Source organism: Thermobia domestica, chromosome 15 (assembly GCF_964235325.1).
Source record: "Thermobia domestica chromosome 15, izTheDome1.hap1.1, whole genome shotgun sequence".
NCBI lineage: Eukaryota > Metazoa > Arthropoda > Insecta > Zygentoma > Lepismatidae > Thermobia > Thermobia domestica.
The window spans coordinates 5,446,683-5,467,706 of record NC_137468.1 but is presented as its reverse complement, the minus strand read 5'-3'; the positions used below and the strand labels follow the sequence as shown (position 1 = coordinate 5,467,706).

The window sequence follows — 21,024 nt, the reverse complement described above, 5'->3', positions numbered from 1 at the left end:
CGCTTCGCTTTGGTGAAGAAAAAGAAGACGACGAAAAGGATGTAACAGGTGGTTGGTCGAAGATAGGAAAGGAAAAGTTGGAAACAAACGGAAGTGAAATAAGGACGAATTAAGTTAATGGAATTGATCTTTGATACAAACAAATGTGATGTTTTATATTTTGACAACAAGTTCAGGTATGGTCCATTCTTGTAAATGAACTATGTAAGTTGTAAACATATACATAGTGATAGTTGTCAATTTTTGTTTCCGAAATAACTTTCTCCGTTTTGCATACATTACTTACATTCTTGTGGATAATTACTGTTCGATGTACGAATTACAGTACACGAAAATAAGTAATTTGTTGCCAATATGCTTATTGTTAAACTTAATTATGGGAGATCAGTATTAATGTATAGAAAGCTCCAAGTAGTAATTGTTTTTCGAAAATAATTACATTGATTTGTTAGTATTTATTTGATTTCTGCTTGCCAGTAGTTATACCTAGTTAAAAGCTAAATGTCTGATAGTTAAATATGTATTTCACGTTAAAAGATTGTGCCTTAAATTCCAGAGGCGTGTGGGAGTGCTGTCAAGGACATGTTCGGTTGTCAATTCACTCGTGTGATGTAAACGTTCAGAATAACTCTTACTTAATTTACTCAGTAGAAATTAAGTACTAGGTGCAAGGCCTAATATATTTTGCAACTAAAAATATGATCATGCCGTACCTCTTAAAGTGGTGAAGTGTCACGAATAATATAAGGACTACCACTGTTTAGTTCTTCAGAAAAGAAATTGTACATGCAGTATATACACTCGAAAAATCTAAATTTCATGAGTATTATACTTTGTCACATCGCAAATAAGGACATTCTATCTTTCGGAGCCGTAACCCCTCTGTGTTACTCGTATACCTTCTTTCACTCAGTTTTGCACACTCCCGGTGGGTTACGAAACATTCACTAGTGCAAGGATATCTAATAAAACGAGTATTTAGTAATTCTGCAGATAAGCATTACCAGTTAGAATCTATAATTTGATCGCCAATTATTGCAACCTACTAATAACGAAATGCGGTGAGATGAGGTGATGGAGTTTATCGTCCCGTTCAGCAGCGAGGCGTTGTCAATGTAAATCATAACTGAAAGTGGCGTCATTTGGGTTTGGGAAGGGGGGAATTGCCTCCCTTAGTAAGAAATATTTTTAATCATTTGTATACTAATAATAAAACATGAAACGCCTTTCCTCGGCCTTGCCTTTCCCCTGCCAGGAAAATCTGAAATGCTGCTGATCTCTTTTTTGTCGAAATTGAAAGTTCTTCCACAGAAAACATTACATGGGGTTATGGTGAGAAAGCCACTGAATTTCTGGAGAGTTAAGATAAAGGGGGTGAAATATTTCTTCGTTGAAGTTCCGAGCAGAACAGGAGTTGCTTCGAAAGGGTATTTTACAGTTAAGCACAAAAAATTGCACCACTGAGAACAATAGTACGTGTTCCCTGATATGCGTTACATTGAATTTGTGGATTGTAATGCCACTTAATGTGTAAAGCTTACAGTTTTCTTTTAATGTTCATATGTGTACTACAGTAGCAACACAAAAAATAGGGTACTATTAGAAGAAAAGAATAGTGCTAATATTAAAAAATATAAGTTTTCTCAAAGTGGTGCTTTGTGTGTGTGTGTGTGTGTGTGTGTGTGTGTGTGTGTGTGTGTGTGTGACGGACTGTAGATCTATACTTGTAGGAATGCCTATAATTTCTGAACTGACAAGCGTTTCAGGTTTATTATTGGTATACAATCTATCAAAAAATATTTATCAAACTCAGGGGGTGGGGAGTATTGCTCCACAGCCTTTCCCAAATGATAGCCCTGCAGGATGCCACTTGTAGTTACGATTTCCGTTGGTGACGTGAATTTCGTAATAAGTAGTTTGCAATAGTTGGCGGCATTCAAATTATAAATTCTAATCGATGACGCTTATCTGTAGGATTACCCTAGTATTTTAAGACACAAGGGGACTATTTTGTCAAAAAATTACTATAGAAATGTGGTGGCACCCAGATCATTAAGTTGCAATGGGTGCTGAATTGCGTTCTTGGTGGGGGGGGGGGAGGTAAATATCGCAGTGTCGACTTCGAATTTCTTTCCATCTCCAAATCATCCGTTATATCTACTATAGAGCCTGTCAATACATTAGTGAGATTTTTTTAAAAAAAAAAAAAATAATGGTAGCGCCCACAAGTGGTTGTGTATATATAAAAAAAATGATATAATTTTATATGGCTTTTATGGTGATGGGGAGGGGAGGGGAAAATAGCCTCACTTGTGGCGTCATCCTCATTATTTATTTATTTATTTATTTTAATTTAACGGCTCAACGGTTATGTGCCGAGGCTAAGGAGACGATGATGAAATGGATGATAGTGACGGAATGATGAAAGTGTGAGAACCCCGGGGAAGCTCATACACACACGTCCCCATTAAACTATAACAACCAATCGATATAATTTAATGGGTGGCATTGGTTATAACTAGTTAAATTGTTGCCTACAACTTACCTAAAATTATTTTCCCTACTTTTTATTAGCAGTACTTCAAATCTCAAGATGTCGAAGAATGTCATGAAATAGACTAATGTCAATAAACTTATGAAGGCATGGAATGGAAATGGCGGAGGAAACGAAAGAAACCTAAAAAAACCTACGGATACAATGTTACTTACGATAAACTCAGATGGCATGGAATCCAACCACAAGTGCCTTGTACCAAAAATGAAAACAACTACTGAGCCGCCGTGGCCCCGATATTTGATTTGGAAAAAAACTGTGCATATATAAAATGTTCGATTCACAGAGCTCACGTTATACTTTTTTTTTTTTTTTGTCGTAAATTCGTGTAAACTGAATGCAGAGATGCTATTTTCATCAGATCTCCGGAATGTAGGTCAAGAATTCTATTGATAGATCGTTGTTAAAATTAGTTACGGGGAAACAAAACACGTTTAAATCTGTATGTTGTTACATTTCAAATTTTGATTTCCTAATAAATTAAATGTGTACAGGGTGTCTATCGGTCACGAAAGTCGTGGAAAAGTCATGAAATCAGAAAACGGTCATGAAAGTCAAGAAAACGTCACGAAATTTAGCTTTTGGGTCACGATATTTTAAATCTGTACAAATATAAGTACAGACTGGAAAATTTTGTTCTATAAAACGTCAAAATCCATCACCAAAATTGTCTATGTATCAGCTTTAGACACTACCAAATCGCAAGCAAAGCATGCCTCTATCGCATGTATGAAAATTCGGACTAATTCGCACCCAAATTCGTTCTTGAGAATGTTGCGAAATTGTATGCTTTGGTAAAGAAACGGTCACGAGAAAGTCACGAAATTTCATTTTGCAATTTTAACAACAATGGAGTAACAACAATGTGTGGAAAGGATAATGATTGAAGTGCGGGGAAGGCCCATATTGACACCCAGGAAGGTTAAGCTGAGCGTTTTGTGGGATTGTAAGAGCATCATAGATGATAATGCTGCCGCCGATCAGAACGATAGACGCCGATCTGTATCATCGACAGCTACCGCGAGTGCACCTATCAATGCAAAAGAAACTGTCACAACTGGTCAACAGAAAAGGTGTTACATATCACGCTATATGTTTAACGACTCATTAGGAATTGAGAAGACTTGGCTGGAAGGTTTTAACACTTTATGACCTGGCACAACCAGATTATTATTTGGTTCGGTGGAGCACTCCTTGAATTATGTTAAGTTAGTCTTACAAGAGGCTTGTGAGAAACACATCTCCATTTTTTGATCACAAACCATAGAATTTCTATATCGACGGAATTATGGGTTTGGCTGAAAAATGGCAGGTCATCATCAAACAGAATGACGCGGTGTGTTTTCATAACGGTATTTTCGAAGCACAAAAGATATATTCTCAACTTTGACCACCAAAGATAGTACGTTTTAGACAATCTAATATATATAAGCACTCAAGCTCATATTGTCCTGAAAGGATGAGATTCAATGCTTAGGTACTTCCTTGATGAAATTTTGAGTACGCCACTGAATCATTTGATACATATTCTATGGCATCTATTATCAACAAACACCATATTTGCCCTTATCCCAAGATTTGTGAATTCGGGGATGCCTGCTAATCTTACGTTAAACTGCAATCAACCTAAGATCCTTCTACTGTTGAGTGGGGAGAGCTCACCTCTGGTACGAGTGCTCCAGGCAAGAGGAGGCACGGTAGCTCAGTAGTAGAGCGCTTACTTCTGATGTGTAGGGTTTCTGGTTCGATCCCGGCCAAGTAAGTTTGTGACGGACAACATCGTGTTCGTGGATTTTCTCATACCCGTTTCCTCCCACTTTCTCATTCCACCAATTCTTCCTTAGCCTAAAGGGCATAATCGTAGTCTTCCTTAGCCTAAAGGGTAGGGCGCAAAATTTCAAAGTCAGACGCACTCGCCAATCCAAAAGTGTTGGTCGCCAGTACCTCGTATAAATTATGAGGTCCTCCCTCTACGGCCTTTGGTTTGACAAAGAGATTGCACCAAAGCATAAAATTTCAATTAGATTAAAGATAATCAATATTAAATGGGACAATTCATATACATGTTGAGTTGTGCGAATTACAACGTTGTAAGAACTTCACCTTCCTGTCCGTTCGTTGTGAAGACTTCACATTCCGGGTTTTCTCTCACTTACTAGGGAAGTACTAGAAGTGGTACGCGGGGATCTGCATGCAAAGTTTAGGCACAAACCATTCCTACTAAACACGGGTCGCCAGCTCTAAATTTCTAGTCGCCAATGGCGACCTTGCGACCAAAAATTTTGTGCCCTGATCTAGGGAGACTGAAGATATTAAATGGATTAAAATATTGGCAGTCATGCTATCAAATTTGATAAATGCATTTGCACTAAATTCCTGAAAGGAGTAACGCGTACACAAGGTAGTCCTCCGAAATACAAGTTCTTGGGTGAAAAAAATTTACGTTCTTTAATCAAAGATTTTCATTCAAGTCGAAGCTTCAGGCATATGAAAATGCTGTTGCTGCATTGTTTTAATTCTCTACAGCCCTTGATAATAGATACTCAGTAAAATATCCGAAATATTGAATATAATTTTCTTACGAAAAAAAAAAAAAAAAAAGGTTAGTACGAATTTTATTTGGAATGTGTATTACGTTCGCTCTATTAGGCATGTATAATGAAGTTCATAATCAGTATAACTTTACCGGACAGTAATCATAGCAAATGATTCAGTGGGTCTGGATTTTTCGTATTAATAACTTTTGTATAACAGTGGGTCAATGATGTTAGAGACTGGACGAACATATTTATTTTTAAAGAAAGAACATCACGAGTGGTTGCTTTACAAGTTTTCATCTTGTTCACTCGTTGGATGATCCAGATCTCTCAAATAAAATTTAAATTATGGGTGTTATTAGTATTTTAACTCTGGAATTTATTTTAGGCACAATTTTTCAATTTTTCTCTCATATGGTTGTTTTCTTCTTATGATTCGAAATTTGAAAATCTGGATTCATAATTTGATAGACAATGTTTGAAAGGCAAATTTAAAAAAAAAAAAAAAAAATCTAAGTTAGTGTTTAGTGTGTATTGAAAAGGTTATGTTGATATTGAAATTTGAGAACAACATTAATATTTAATTATTGAAAGGGAGCATATTATGTATTTTGACTACTCCTATTTTCAAAAAAAGTAACATTGATACTGAAATGTACCAAGCACATTATGCTTATGAAAGGGTTAAAGTGAAATTTATCGAGAGGGTCATTATACAGGGTGTTTCAAAACACCGTCAACGTTTGGGAGGTGGTTCATGACACCAAGATAAGACAAAATATATAGACCAACCCCGATGCACAAATGCTTCCTTTCGGAGTTATAGACTGCCGAAAATATGAACTTTAAAGGTCCATAGCTCCAAAACTATGGAACCTACCGTAGTCGGGTTAAGACTTCACTTAGGAACTAGTATGTGCCTTATCCAAATATCCAAGTTTCAGAATCCTGCAATACTTCCGCAACAGTTTTTATAGAGGTAGTTGGTGAGTACTTCAGATTATATGCCAGTAGCCAAACTCCCTCTATAAAAGTTGTTGTGTGAGTACCTTAGGATTCTGAAACATGTATTTTTAGGTAGCGCGCACATTATTTCCTAAACGAAGTCTTGACCCAGCTACAGCAAGTCTCATAGTTTTGGAGCTATAGACCTTTAAACTTCATTTTTTTTATGTTTTCGGCAGTCTGCAACTCCGGAAGGAAGCATTTGTATGTCCAGGGTGGTCTATACTTTTTGAATCTTACCTTGGTGTCAGGAATCACCTCCCAAAAGTTATTCTTTTGAAACACCCTGTATATAAATTCAACCGTAAACCAGAATTTCCACATCCATCTTTTTTGGCAGTCTTAGTTCATCACGTAAAACAGTACATATTGATTTGTAACATTAGACTTTAGGTTTGGTTGAATAACAACCTGAGGGGGGAGGACGTTGAAGTAAGAGTCGCATCAAAAGTCTATATTGTTTCAGATTTGATTATTTAGTATATTTGATGAATTATCACTCCTGTTGCACTATGAATGATAAACTAACTTCATATATATTAGTTGCTCTTTTTTATAAACTGAGTTACATTTGTCAGTCTTTTGTCTTCTAAGACCTGTAATTGGAACAGAGTGAGATAAATAAAAAATAAACTGACATTGTTGCTTGCTTTTATGAGGAAATAATTGTGTGAAGTTACAGCAGTGGGATATTGAGTGATGTAGTTGATGTGACGCAGGGTGATCCGATAAAAAAAAAATGTAAGAAAAATAAAAATGAATTATTTCTGACGCAGGGTAACCGGTGGACAATGAAGACATGAATAGTGGTGTTTTTAACAATCATCGCTTGCATAATAGTTCTTCTTTTGTCCAGAAAAGGCTTCCACCAATCAAGCAGCGTTTTAGTGATCCAGGTTAGTTATTGTTATTGAAGGTAATACAAATCGATATTTTTATTACAAACTAATGAAATTGAGAATTGAGTAAAGAAATGGAACTTTTTGAATGAGAATTGAGCTATTTGTGTACCAGTAGTACCAATAGAAATTTTGCGTTAATTTTAAATTTAAAATACATTCTTCTGGAGAAATAATTATTTGCGAAAATATGATACAATGTTTCGCATGTGGTGAGTCTGGAATTCCAGTTTGGAGAAAGCTTAGTTTTATTCTAAATTACGGTAATTTTTTCTACTTTAAAATGTTATGCATTGTTCTAACTTGTATGCACAGTCACCAGCAAAAGAATATGTCTACTCATACGTTAAAATGGAAATTAGTTTACGTGCTACTTTGGCTGTGAATCGGGTGTTCAATATTGAACTCAGAATAATTCTTACAGTAATGATTTGACAAATTTCAGTATAGTTTTTTCGTACAACATACGGAGAATTATTCTCTCGTAAAGAAAACTGGACATAAATTGATCCTCTCGTTCCGATATTACTATAAAATATGGCGTTTACGAGCGGTTGCACTGAATTCCGACCTTTTAACGATAAAGAAGTCAGTAGCCTCCATACTTTTCTTTGTTTTTAACATTGAGAGACTTAGTTGAAAGTTAATACATTTTGAAGATTGTAAAAATCAGACTCCATACAGTCTGAAAATTAAGTGTAGTTTATTCTTAGTATTAACTTGTATAAAATCGTGTTACTGTGGGTTTCTGTAAGTTAAGAAAGTTGTGGGAAACTATTTTCATAATTTTTTAAAGGCACTAGACTTATCCTGCGTTAATTGAGGTAATTATTGAAAAAGCTATGTCTTCTATTAGTAAGTTAATTAAAGAATGTTAATTCTAGTGTTTATCCACCCTACTATGTTCCGGACTTAAATTATTCGTGATATTCGATTATATACGTCTTATGTTTTAACTTGTCGAAGAAGTGGGTATTTTTTATCGAAATATCAAGGATTTGGGACATAGTTGGGTAAGCAAAAACATTTTTGGATTCAGTGTGGGTACCTTGCGTTCGATCTTAAATGTGAATAATCTTTGGCCAATTTAGTTCTTGAAGCTAGTTTTAAGAGACCTAGTTTTCAAAAGAGAGTTAACTGGGTCAGTTTCTTACTAAAAAGAAATAATTCCTTCTATTTGTTACAAACACAGATCTTTTGATAGCAAGGTCTGTTTCGCTCAATATGTAATGTGCATATTTGGGAAGTGCTTTGGGAAGTATGCAAATGAGGAACTTCGAAAGGGCACATCTCTGAAGCAAATGTTTGCAGGAAATCGAAAAATATTAAATTTTCTGAATATTGATGATGAAATTGTAATTCTCAAGATAATTTGGATTTATATAGATAAGTCTCCAAACTGGTATCTTTTTCACACACAACAGTGAGAGAGAGTTACATTTTTAGTTGAATTATATTTTTGCAAAGAAGCTGTGAGAGAGAACTTTTCCAAAATGTTATGTTCAAATTTAATCGTGAATCATTAGTATGCATTATCCTTCCTGGAAGCTGAGTGGTAAATTTCCAACAAATGTGAAATAATTTGTGTATTGTTATTAGTAAGGGGCGGAAGTTTATGACCTAAAAAGTATAAATATATATCACCTATAAAATGCCCTTAAAAACATGAAAAAATTACGTAAAAATTGTGAAATCAATGATTAATGATAAACTCGAGCATTAAAAGAATACCGTACAAGAAACATACGAAATGGTCATTGTATCCGCGATACCAGAGAAATAATAAGGTAGCTTCTTCAGTTGAAATACGTAAGTTTGATTTTAAATAAAAACAACCAAATAAATTATAAATTTAAATAATTTAATGATTAAGACAGATACAACAAATTTTCAACGTAAAATATACTTTTTCCTGCATCTTGACCTACTATGTAGCATGGTCTGTTTCCATGTCCTGCGCCTTACTACAGACATAAGGAAATAATGCCTCCACGTAAATAATGTTATTATTATTTAGAATTAACAAATTATATATGAAAAATCGGAAATTGAAAAATCAGGGATACATTCGGGAAGGGGGAGACTTTCTAGGCACGCTGCCTTTTTCCATCGAGATACAGACTTTCGAAAAAGTAAATTTAAACCTCAGAAATGATTTAAAAGATATTACACATACACAAATTAATTTTGGAAATATTTAATTGAAAGGAAAACTCCAGGTTTTTCCACTTTACATGTGGTTGCAGAACAGCACCATTATCTTAACAACATAAAAATTTAATGTTGACTAATTTCTGAGTTCAGATCCTGTTTCTTTTTCTTGCAAATTATCATCTTATAGAAAATGTGTTTACAGGGTTCCTACTGGTCAGGGAGATTTTATAAAATGTATTTTTTTTTTTAACATTAATTATGCATCAATTTAGCTTAGTCAACCATTAATGATCACAGTATGGAATGTTACTCAGATTCTTATGGGTAGTAAGTGGAATATACGTATGAGCAATTGATTATTACTTGTCTCTACAGAATAAATGTTCTCATATATAAATATTCACGGTTATTTATTCCTTATTTATGTCAACGTCATCCAACACCTGTCAGGGAAATAGATTTGTCCAGATCAGTAGGAACTCTGGTTACCTCTGTGCATTCTCCATCGTATTGCCGAAATCAAAAGAATAGTAAGAATCTTTAAAAAGACCGAAACATAAATAATAAAGCTGAAAATTGACAAATTATGCAGTTCAAAATTACAGTTGTTTCTGAACAAAGTAATATATGTATTTGATGGGCATTGTATCCACAATACCAGAAAAAAAAAAAAAAAAAATGACACTTCATAAACTTCCGCCCCCTAGATATTAGCGTTGAATTCATAATTTGTTACTATTGTATTGAATGATTTAAGGAAATATATTAGTTCATTATATGAAAGTATACCGGGTATATCGGAAGTCCGGGGTCATAGGCTAACCATTTTATGAGTAAAAATACGAAAACATCGAAAGAGAAGAAAGTTGTTGGAAATAGATAGCGCTCAATCTAATCATCATCATAGGTATTCTGCCCTTATTGGCAGGTCACTTGCAGCAGCTGAAAAGCTTCCATGCTCCACGATCCTCCGCTAACCTCTTCGTCTTCACGTATGATCTTTCTGTTTCTATATCATCCACTAACTGTAGTCTCCTTCGCCCCCTCCCTCTCTTTCCCGCCACCATACCCTCTAGGACGTCCCCCATGATACAATCTCTTCTTAGGCAATGTCCCAACCAGTTTCTCTTCCTCTTCCTAATAATATCTAAAAGTGTTCTTTTCTCCCCTACCATTTCTAACACTCTCTCATTCGTTTTCCGCTCGACCCAACTAATTCTTTCCATTCTTCTCCACACCCACATTTCGAAGGCTTCCAGTCGATTTTCATCACCTTTACATAATGTCCACGTTTCTGCCCCATTCAGTACAACACTCCACACGAAGCATTTTATGAGTCTTTTTCTCAACTCTTTATTCAAGGTCCCACAAAACACTTTTCTTCCTCCTAAAGGCTTCTTTCGCCATTCCTATCCTTGCTTTTATTTCACGTCCACCCTTTATGTCATTACTAAGAATACTACCCTGATATCGGAAACTATTCACTTGTTCTATTTGCTCCCATCCCACTTTTATATTTAACACAGACCTCTTCGTTCCAGTCACCATGGCTTTTGTCTTTCTAACGTTTATTTTCATCCCATATTCTTCAAAGCCCATCCTCAGGTTTTCTAACATTTTGTTAATTTTCTTTTCAGATTCTGCAACAAGCGCCATATCGTCTGCAAATCTTACGCATCTAATCATTCTACCCTCTATCGAAATGCCGTCATCATTATGTAATCTCTTTTTCACTACCTCTTCTAGATACACATTAAATAGTGTTGGCGAGCGGCAGCATCCTTGTCGAACTCCCCTTCCAATTGCACTCTCTTCCGTTAGTTCTTCCCCTATCCTAACACGTACTTGTTGGTTCATGTATAAGTTTCTTATGAGTCTTCGATCTTTCCATTCTAACCCTATCTTCTTTAGAACTCCAAACAACAATTCCCAATTCACGCGGTCAAACGCCTTTTCTAAATCAATAAATATTCTAGAAATTTCTTTAATCTAAAAAGGCGAAATTTTTCCAGCTGCAGCAGCCGTTTGGGTTCCACACGAGTAATGTGCCCTTGTTAAATGAAAAAGAAGCGTTGATAGTTCAGCGAACTCTTTCCTTGGGCTCATCATACTGGCAATACAACGTTGTTGGGAAGTGAATTTATGTTCAAAATTCCGTTCATATAACAATGTGCATGTTCTCCGTGTCATTTTTTGTGCCCTTATCATTCGAATAGCCTGCTGAACTGGAAACGTTGGTTTTTCAATTAGTATAGGGTTCTTTACCAATTTGGAACCCAAACGGCTGTTGCAATTGAAAAAAATCCACCATTTTAATTTGAAACCCATCTATTTCCAAGAGCTCTCCGCTCTATCCATTTGTTTCATATCTTACTAGGAACGGAGATGGCCTATGACCCCGGACTTTTGACACACCTAGTTTATTGTAAATATTGTGAAATTGGTGTACAGAAAGAGTTTGCGAAGATGTTCTGTGTTTTGTGCACATGAAATTTGTAACCCTCAAAGAACGTTGTATGGAAGTTTTTAGTTTATATTCCTTGTATGCGCTAGCTAAAATGATAAGCCTGTTTCACTTTAAAGTTGCATTATATTCTCGATTCCTCTTGTGTTAACACCTTTGGAATGAATATCCGAAGCTCGTCTTAAAATTACAAAGAAAGAAAGAAAGAAAGAAAGAAAGAAAGAAAAAAAAAAAAAAAGATTGATTCTGTACAAGCACATACCTTGGCTATTTTTCTGCGTAGTCTCTGTGAAGCTTCTAACATTTTCGGTAGGAATGGCCCAAGCTTTTTTTTAATAAACCCTCTATGTAGAAATTGGCCAGCTGAGAACTCATGTCCTGATAACTTCATTGTCATTGAAACGTTGGGAAGCAAACCCACTTTTTCAAGTAAAGAGAGAGAGAGAGAGAGAGAGAGAGAAAGAAAGAATAATAATAAAAGTAGAGGCAAAGTCGGAATTGTATGTAAAGTTCTTACCGAAATTTTGAATTGTCTCAACAGCATGGGCAGCTGTATGTGTAGTCAGCATTGTCATTCCAGATTGTCTAACCATTTGGGAAAACCAGGTGGTGTTGGCAGTGTGGTGTTCAGTTAGCATCGTAAGGACAAGTAAAGAGGGGAAGGGCTGTTCGAATTACACCCTCCATTCCAAAAGAAACCGAACTTTTGAAAACAAATAGTACCACTAGTGCCATCTGTTGTAATATTTTACTGGTAGATGGCGTAGTCCCTCATTGACAACTGGTATAAATGTCATGACATTTGGATGCACGGCAACAAAGTTATTGCGTTTCAACTGTCAGTGTGTTGTTTACATCGGTCGGAAAATGAGTTTCAAACAACGAGCTGCAATTGAGTTTTGTGTTAAACTGGGTAAAACTTTTAGTGAAACGCACCAAATGCTACAAAATGCATATGGTGATGAGTGTCTATCCCGTACGCAAGTTTACGAGTGGTTCAGGCGATTCAAATCGGGTAGAGAGACGCTGGATGATGACGAAAGGTCAGGCCGTCCCAGAACCGGATTATCGGAAGAAAACATCGAAAAAGTGCGTGAATTCATCAAACATAACAAAAAATCGTCGGTGAAAGTTATTGAAATGGAATTAGGCATTCCTCAAACAACCGCATACCGCATTTTGACCGAAGTTTTGGGCCTTAAGAAGGTTAATTCGCGGTTTGTACCACACAAACTCACCGAAGACCAAAAAGTTGATCGAATTGCGCATTGCAAAGGCATCGTTAAAAGTGCTTGGCAGGATCGAAACTTCTTGAAATCGATTGTAACTGGTGACGAGACGTGGTGTTTTGAATATGAGGCTGAAACAAAGCGGCAAAGTGCTGAATGGAGAGCGCCGGATGAAGAAACACCCAAAAAAAGTCGCTTGGTGAAGTCAAAAGTTAAGGTGATGCTGATTTGTTTTTACGATTCAAAAGGAATTATCCACAAAGAATTTGTTCAGCCCGGCCAGACAGTCACTGGAGAGTTTTACTTGGGCGTCATGAAGCGTTTGCTGGCAAGAATTCGTTGTATTCGGCCCGAATATCGCGAAATCGGCAGTTGGACTCTTTTGGACGATAATGCACCATCACATCGTTCGCGACTTGTGACTGAATTTTTGGTCAAAAATCACATTATTCGGTTGCATCATCCGCCCTATTCACCAGATCTCGCTCCGTGCGATTTCTATCTGTTCCCGAAACTGCATTTGGCGATGAAAGGAAAGTGGCACGCATCGATTGATGCCATTGAGAAGGCAACGACCGCCGTCCTAAAGACCATTCCAATAAAGGACATGGAGAAGTCGTTTGACAACTTGTTGGAGCGTGCAAATATGTGTATCGATGCAGAAGGGGAATACATTGATTAATAAAAATGATTTGTTCCAAAATGTACATTGCTTTTTTGTTTTTTTAAAACGTTCGGTTTCTTTCGGAATGGAGGGTGTAAATATGTTCTCCCTCTGATCAGAAACAAATCATGTTGTCCTCTCTGTCCTTTCTTTTTGCTTCTAAGTGGTTATCGTGCGTGGCCTTCGTTCCACGTGATCCCGGGCTCCAATTCCGTTGGGAGTATTTGAACCCATTTTAGTGACTCGGAAACCATCTTAAACTGTAGATTGATGCACGCCTCGGCTAGCCCCGTATTGACGTTCAATTCCAACTCAACTAACAATTGAATGAAACCACTGAAGATTTCAGCCAAGAAAACCAGCATCAGTGGTGAGTTGATTCGCAGTACACTGACCACACACCCATCTGCTTAAAAATTTTGTGGCTGGTCTTACACCCTTCGGGCCTCATCCTAGGATCTCAAGCTATGGGTTAGGTGTTTTTTCTTTATTTTTTGTTGGGCGGGAGGTAAAATTAGATGAAATACGAAGTAAATTCGATAAAAATTTGTATTTCGGCTGTTGGTAATTCAGCAAGTGCATACAAGGTGAATCTGTAAAGAAAGTTAAGATGAAGAATAAATTTATGTAATATAGTTGATGTAAAACAATAAACTGTCTTTACATAGTTCATACTTTGCTATAAAGGAGTTAAATATGTGTAAAATAATTATTGTATTTAGTGTAATTGATCTCTCTTTCAGTGTGGCTATCTTCAAGTTCATACATTTATATATGCAGTAATGAGTCTCACGTATCGAACAATCTAAACTCCGCAGTTGACCATTATCTCTCACGATGTGTGCTAAAACACTCCGTTGCATTGCGAACTATCAGCAAGAGGGAGCAGAAAGAAGAATGCCAAGAAATTACTTTTTTCCTCGAATCAGAAGGTCAGCGATTGTAGAAACAATAATTCTGTTTCTCTGTTCATACATTTTTCTGGAATTGCCACCACTAGAGATAACTGCATGTGAAACATATTTTGTGGTATAATCCCCATGAAATACACTTGAAACAACAGTTGCTTTTAGAGCAGTAATTCAAGGTTTTGCTGAATCGCGAAGCACTACTCTTGAAACATATATTACTAAGTAAGATCTCTTCACATTTACAATATTTCACTTAATTTTTTTTCTAACCTCTTTACAGAGCACTTGGTGCTCCAGGAACAAGAATTTGGGAAATATGACTCGAAACTACTTACTAATATCTATATAGAGACTTTTTCTGAGGTAATTCTCAGCTACTGTTGGAACTTCCGTCGGATATGTATGTTGCGGTAGGAATGGCTACATTATTATTATTATTATTATTATTACTAGCTGAACCTGCGCTCTCTACGTAGCTCATGATTCACATATGAGCATAAATCTCCTTGTCATTCCTCACATCTGTACATGTCCCTTTACAGACACAAATGAGACGTCTTGATTTAAAAAAAAAGCAAGGTTGTACCATAAAGGGGAGGTTTTTTAAATTTTATTAAGCTTTCAATATCGCACCGTTTGCAAAATATGAACCTACTTACGGTTGAAGTTTCTAATTCATGTATGATCAGTGTTTTCTTTCTTTTTGCATGCAGTATGTAATAAGCAAATAGAGTACATACACAATTAATTATGTCAGTGATATATTGTGTTCATTAGGCAAAACACTCAAAAAAAAAAAAAAAAAAAAAAAAAAAAATCATAGACTGGAGAAATGGTTATCCTTCCTTTTCATTATCATTTGTCCATGAATCAAACTCCTCAGACATATACAACCCCTATATACAATTATATGGTGTTGGAATGTATAATGCGTAGGATATGATGCTTTTTTTAAAAAAAATGTTTCAAGACCTTCAGTGTGCCCGTAAAAATGTAATAAAGAAATAATTGCCATGTTTTTTAAATATTCAATTAGAACTAGATACTCTACGCAAAATTTGCAATCGATCAGTGGAAACGTCATCTTTTTAGGTCCTGTAGTTTCCGACATCTCATTGTCGAAAGGATTGGCCACAAACATATAAACGCCCACAAACGTATAGTTTAAAAGTACTCCAAAGATGACAGCACAATTCATTTGCATTGATTTTGGAAAAGGCTTATTAAAATGCAAAGGCTTTGAACAATAATTAAAAAAAATAAACTTTATATGAAAAAGGTCTACTGAAATAATTTATTTAAAGTACACATAGTTTAAAATATTTGTTTCTGTTAAATATGAAATCACGAATAACCGTAAATCAAAGTTTATAGGTTGGAGCTCAGGCGCTTTTGTTGCTATTGTAGCATTTTAATAGATTGTTTTAAATGTAATGAAAAGTGATAGGTATAATTGTGTGTGCTATAATCCGCTGTAATCTAGTCGGCTGCAGTTTTTTCTTACTCTTTCTTCCCTATTCTAATTTCTTCCTCTCGTCTTCATCTTCTCCTTTTAAATCTATTTATATAATAATTTGGAAGAACAAAGTTCTTTTTGAGTTTGATTGCTTTTATATTATAATATTTAGTACAAGATTGTTATTCAGTTCACTTGTACATCAGATAAGTTTGTGACAGCTTCGTGCTTCAATGATTTGCTGCCTGAAAAATAAATTCAAGAATGTGGGGGGCACGGTGGCTCAGTGGTAGAGCGTTCACCTCCGGTGCTTGGGGTCCCTGGTTCGATCCCAGCTCGCGCCGTGTGGACTTTGTGGTGGACAAACACCGTGCTCGTGGGTTTTCTCGGGTTTGTCCCGTTTCCTCCCGCTTTCTTCATTCCACCATTTCACTCATCTCTCATCATCACCGTCTCCTTTAGTCTAACCGGCATAACCGTGGGACGTAAAACTTAAAGATTTCATTTCATTTTTAAATTCAAGAAGAATAATACAGGATGTTTCAAAACAACAAAGACACAACATTTGGGAGGTGATTCCTGACACCAAGATAAGATTAAAAGTATAGGCCAAGCTGGGTGTAGAAATCCGTCATTTTAGAGTTACCAGCGGCCGAAAACATGAAAAAATGAACTTTAAAGGTCCGTAGCTCTAAGACTATGGGATCTTCCGTAGTCGGGTCAAGGCTTCACTTAGGAACTAGTATATTCTCTACCCAAATTTCCATGTTTCAGAATCTTGCGGTGCTTCCGCTACGATCTTTATAGAGGTAGTTGGTGAGTACTTCAAATTATATGCCCGTAGCCAAACTCCCTCTATAAAAATTGTTGCGGAAGTGCCGCAGGATTCTGAAACGTGTATTTTTGGATAGCGCACATATTAGTTCCTAAGTGAAGTTCCGATTACGACTACGGTAGGTTCCATAGTATTGGAGCTATGGACCTTTAAGGTTCATTTCTTTCATGTTTTCGGCAGCCTATAACTCCGAAATGACAGATTTTTGCACCCAGGATGGTCTATACTTTTTGTCTTATCTTGGTGTCAGGAATCACCTCCCAAACATTGTGAGTGTTGTTTTGAAATACCCTGTATATCACATCCGGCATAAAAGTTTCAAAGTTACAAAACACGAAATGTGTTCCTGTATGCATACTTGAAGTTTCTTTTTGTGCACAATGTCTCGGATTTGATTCCCGGGGGAGAGGCTTGAAACGCACTATGGTAATTGGGATCCTACCTTAAATTGTAGATTCACGTCTTATATAGCATCGTTGCTGAAAAGGTACACTGATCTACCACCAGCCAAGCAAAAAATATTTGAGAATTAAGTGCCTGACATACAAAAAATATTACAAAATTTACTATTTTCTATTTCTTGTTTATTCGTAAGTGAAAGGAGATAATGAGATACATCTTAGCACAATTATAGTTAATATAATTCTACATCAGAAAGTATGAACCTGAAGAATTTTCAATGTTGCTGTCCATAGAAATTAGTCTTGCCAAAATGTTTCCTCCAAAATCTTAAGTTAAGGCAGCAACTAGAGGAACGAACTCAATTGCATTTGATTGCGTATCATATTGTTTTGGTATCCTGTGAACTACTTTTTAAAAAACTTTATTATTTAAAAGGCAGTTCACAGGATTCAAAAATAACATGATACGTAATCAAATGCAGTTGAGTTCGTTCCTCTAGTTACTGCCTTAACTTAGATTTTTGGGGAATTGTTATTCTGGCAACACCGTAATTTCTATCGATGGAAACACTGAATATTCTTCAGGTTCATATTTTCTGTTGTAGAGTAACATTATATATGATTGTGGTAAGTTACATTTCATTATCTCCTTTCACTTACGAAAAACAAGCAAAAGAAAAATGGTAAACTTTGTACTATTTTTAGTATGTCAGGTTCTTAATGTTGAATTAGGAGTGTAGCAAGCAAGCTTTTATTAGTGTTTACGTGGTTAGCTCTTGAAATTCACTTAAATTTCTATTCAAATGTATTCTTAAAACTATCATTAAAAGAAATTAGCATTATTCTACGAACATATCAAACGGGGAAAGAAGAGGATTCGTAGCTTCCTTCCACAGGGTCTGCTCACAACATACTAGTTGTGGAATTTATTTTTTACAGAAGAGCTTTCTTATCTAAATTTTATTTTATCTTTCGATTTAATTCGCAAATCAGGAAATTATTTATATTCGGACGCTGTAAATGACGTAATCGAGAAGAAATTGTGAGCGCTTCTTCGTGATTTAGTGGCCAACGGTCTTGCCTTTGATGTTTGAGACCGGGTTTCGTCGTATGTAATGTTATATGTATCGTGTAACTTCTGTACTGAGAAAGGATAAGAATATCCAGTAAGACAAACAATTTGCGTATTTCGTGTCACAATATCTGATTTTCAAGCTTCCAAATAGCTCGAGAATTACTTAACCAGACAAGCATTCCAAAGCTCCTGATAATTCCCACACAGGCGTAACATGATTTTATTGTAGGAATCTAGTTTAAATGTAATAATAATTTTATTGTTGCATGTCAAGTTACTGGCATTATGAATGTAGGAAGTATTTTCATTGTGTTCTAATATCATCTTTAATTCGTATTGCAGGTGACAATTCTGATTCGGATACTGAAAATCATTATGAAGTTCTGTACGAGGCAATCGATCATAAAAATGAGGACTACTCCGATTCATTTGAGTCGGATGAATCGGAAGATTCACCTACTACGCCTTCTGTGAAGGTAAGTTTGAAACTTATAGTAAACTTTGAAAGTTGCTTTTAATTTGGCGTAATCAAAATTGTTTAACAACAGGTTGAAGGAAAATAAATTTTAGAATTCAGTAAGTCTTCAATAAGAATACCAAATTATAAATGCGCCAATTCTAGTAAATACAAGGCAACCAAAAATGTTCGTGTCGTTTTTGACGTCCCCTTAATCATGTGCCGACAGAGAGGGGACGAAATGACGCACGTACGTGCCAATCGATCGGTAGTTAGTCTGACTATCGATCTTCAATAATACAGGTACAGTCATGTCCAAAATGATTGTCGCATATCTATAACTGTCTTCTTGTAACAATATAATTTGATAATGATTTTGCAGGATACTTTTAATACTGATACTATGTGTATAATCGGGAAATGTATATTTGTGGTAAATTTCAGAGGAAAATAATTATAAATACGAAAATTAGTGAGTAAAACAAAACGTTGCTAAATGAAGAAGAAAGTTTTATTTTCGTTTTATTGTTCTTATTTACTGCTCTTCTGACATGAAATTTGCCACATACATGTCTTTGCCGACTTTACACACACTAACATTATAAGAAATACCGGACGAATTCGTTATCAAATTATATTCTCACAACATATTTATAGACATGCGACAATAATTTTGGACATGAGTGTACGTTGCGCACATACAGCAATCGTAGCTCGTCCAATATCGAAGAGGAATGAAGGTATCGAAGCATCTTGTTCACGTGTATGTGTTGTATGATTTGAAAGTGGACCTGTCAGCTGCCGTATCAAGTCGCCACATATGCCAGGCATTTGGGGAGAATGTCGTGAGCGAATGCAGCGCCAGACATTGGTTCCAGAAATTCCATTCGGAAGACGTGAATCTTTCGGATGAACCTCGCAGTGGACGATCACATGTGTTGGATGACGAGGCCCTTAAAGCAGCTATTGAGAATAGTGGTCTAACTTGTGATGAACTTGCAGAAAGGTTCCATGTTTCCGCTGAAAGAGTCAGACTGCACCTGCATGGGACAAAGAAGTACAAGTTAAGGAAGTAGGAACAAGCAACGAGTCACAGCCTCTGTCCTTTCTCATGCGGCACTTGAACACACCCATCTTTGGGCTTGAACACACTCAGCTTGGGCTGGTGGCGAAAAGTGGGTCCTCTGAGACTCTCAGACATTGGTTGTCGCCACGTGATCCTGTTCATTACACCTCAAGACTACCTCTGCACGTACGAAAGATCGTTCTCTGTACAGTAGAATTGTTGGCAAGTGGTACACTCATGTCCAAAATTATTGTCGCATGTCTATAAATATGTTGTTTACAGGAATTTAATTTGACAGCTAATTCGCCCGGTATTTCTTACAATGTTAGTATGTGCATAGTATGTGGACATGTATGTGGAAAATTTCATGTCAAAAGAGCAGTAAATAAGAACAATAAAACGAAAATAAAATTTTCTTGTCCATTTAGTAACATTTTCTTTTACTCATTCTAATGTTCGTATTTGTAATTCTTTTCCTATGAAATTAATCACAAAGATGCATTTCCCGATTATACACATAGTATCAGTATTAAAAGTAACCTGCAAAATCATTATCAAATTATATTCTTACAAGAAGACAGTTATAGATATGAGACAATCATTTTGGACTTGAGTGTACATTACGAGCTTCTTCCACCTGGTCAGACCATCACTGCCGACCTCTACTCGCAGCAGTTACAAAAGGTGCACTATACATTGCGGCAGAAGGAGCCGCATTGGTGAATAGCAAATGTGTGCTGTTCCTGCACGACAATGCCAAACCACATGTGGGAAAGAGGACCCTTCAGCAACTTGACTGGGAGACACTGCCATACACCATATTTATCGGACCTTGTGCGAACAGGTTACCACCTGTTTCATTAACTCTACAACCACCTCTGTGAAGATCCTTCGCAAATGAGGGAGACCTGCGAAACGCACTGGCGGCGGACTTTTTTACATCCACGACCACCGAGTTTTATCATCCAAGGAATTTTGCATTCTGGATGAACGTTGGCAGAAGAGGTTGGATGTAGATGGAGGTTACTTCTAAATCTAAACGTCTACTGTATTATTCTTTATCACCGCTCTAGAACAGCAAGAACTTTGTTTACTTTGAATTTAAGCCTTATTCAAGACTCAAATTGTATATATAAAAACTGTATATACGAAATAAGTTAGTTTCAAATTACCGCATATTACATTTATAATAAAGAAGCTTATGTGCTGCATTCCTTTTTCGTCGATTCCGATTACAGTTTCGTCGGCACCTGACATCAGTTTCGAATCAATACTTCTTCTTGTGTGTAGTTTTTACGTCCTTTCTTTACATCTTCA

The 21,024-nt window shown here is 36.2% G+C and overlaps 1 protein-coding gene across 1 annotated transcript in view; it reads left to right on the top strand.

The window, feature by feature from the left end:
* The window catches only part of Exn (Ephexin), a 115,321-nt gene that overhangs the window by 60,277 nt on the left and 34,020 nt on the right, over positions 1 to 21,024 (top strand). Inside the window, exon 4 of the mRNA XM_081741262.1 lies at positions 18,527 to 18,660. Within this exon, the coding sequence (XP_081597388.1) occupies positions 18,527 to 18,660 (134 nt within the window). The remainder of the gene's footprint in view (positions 1 to 18,526; positions 18,661 to 21,024) is intronic.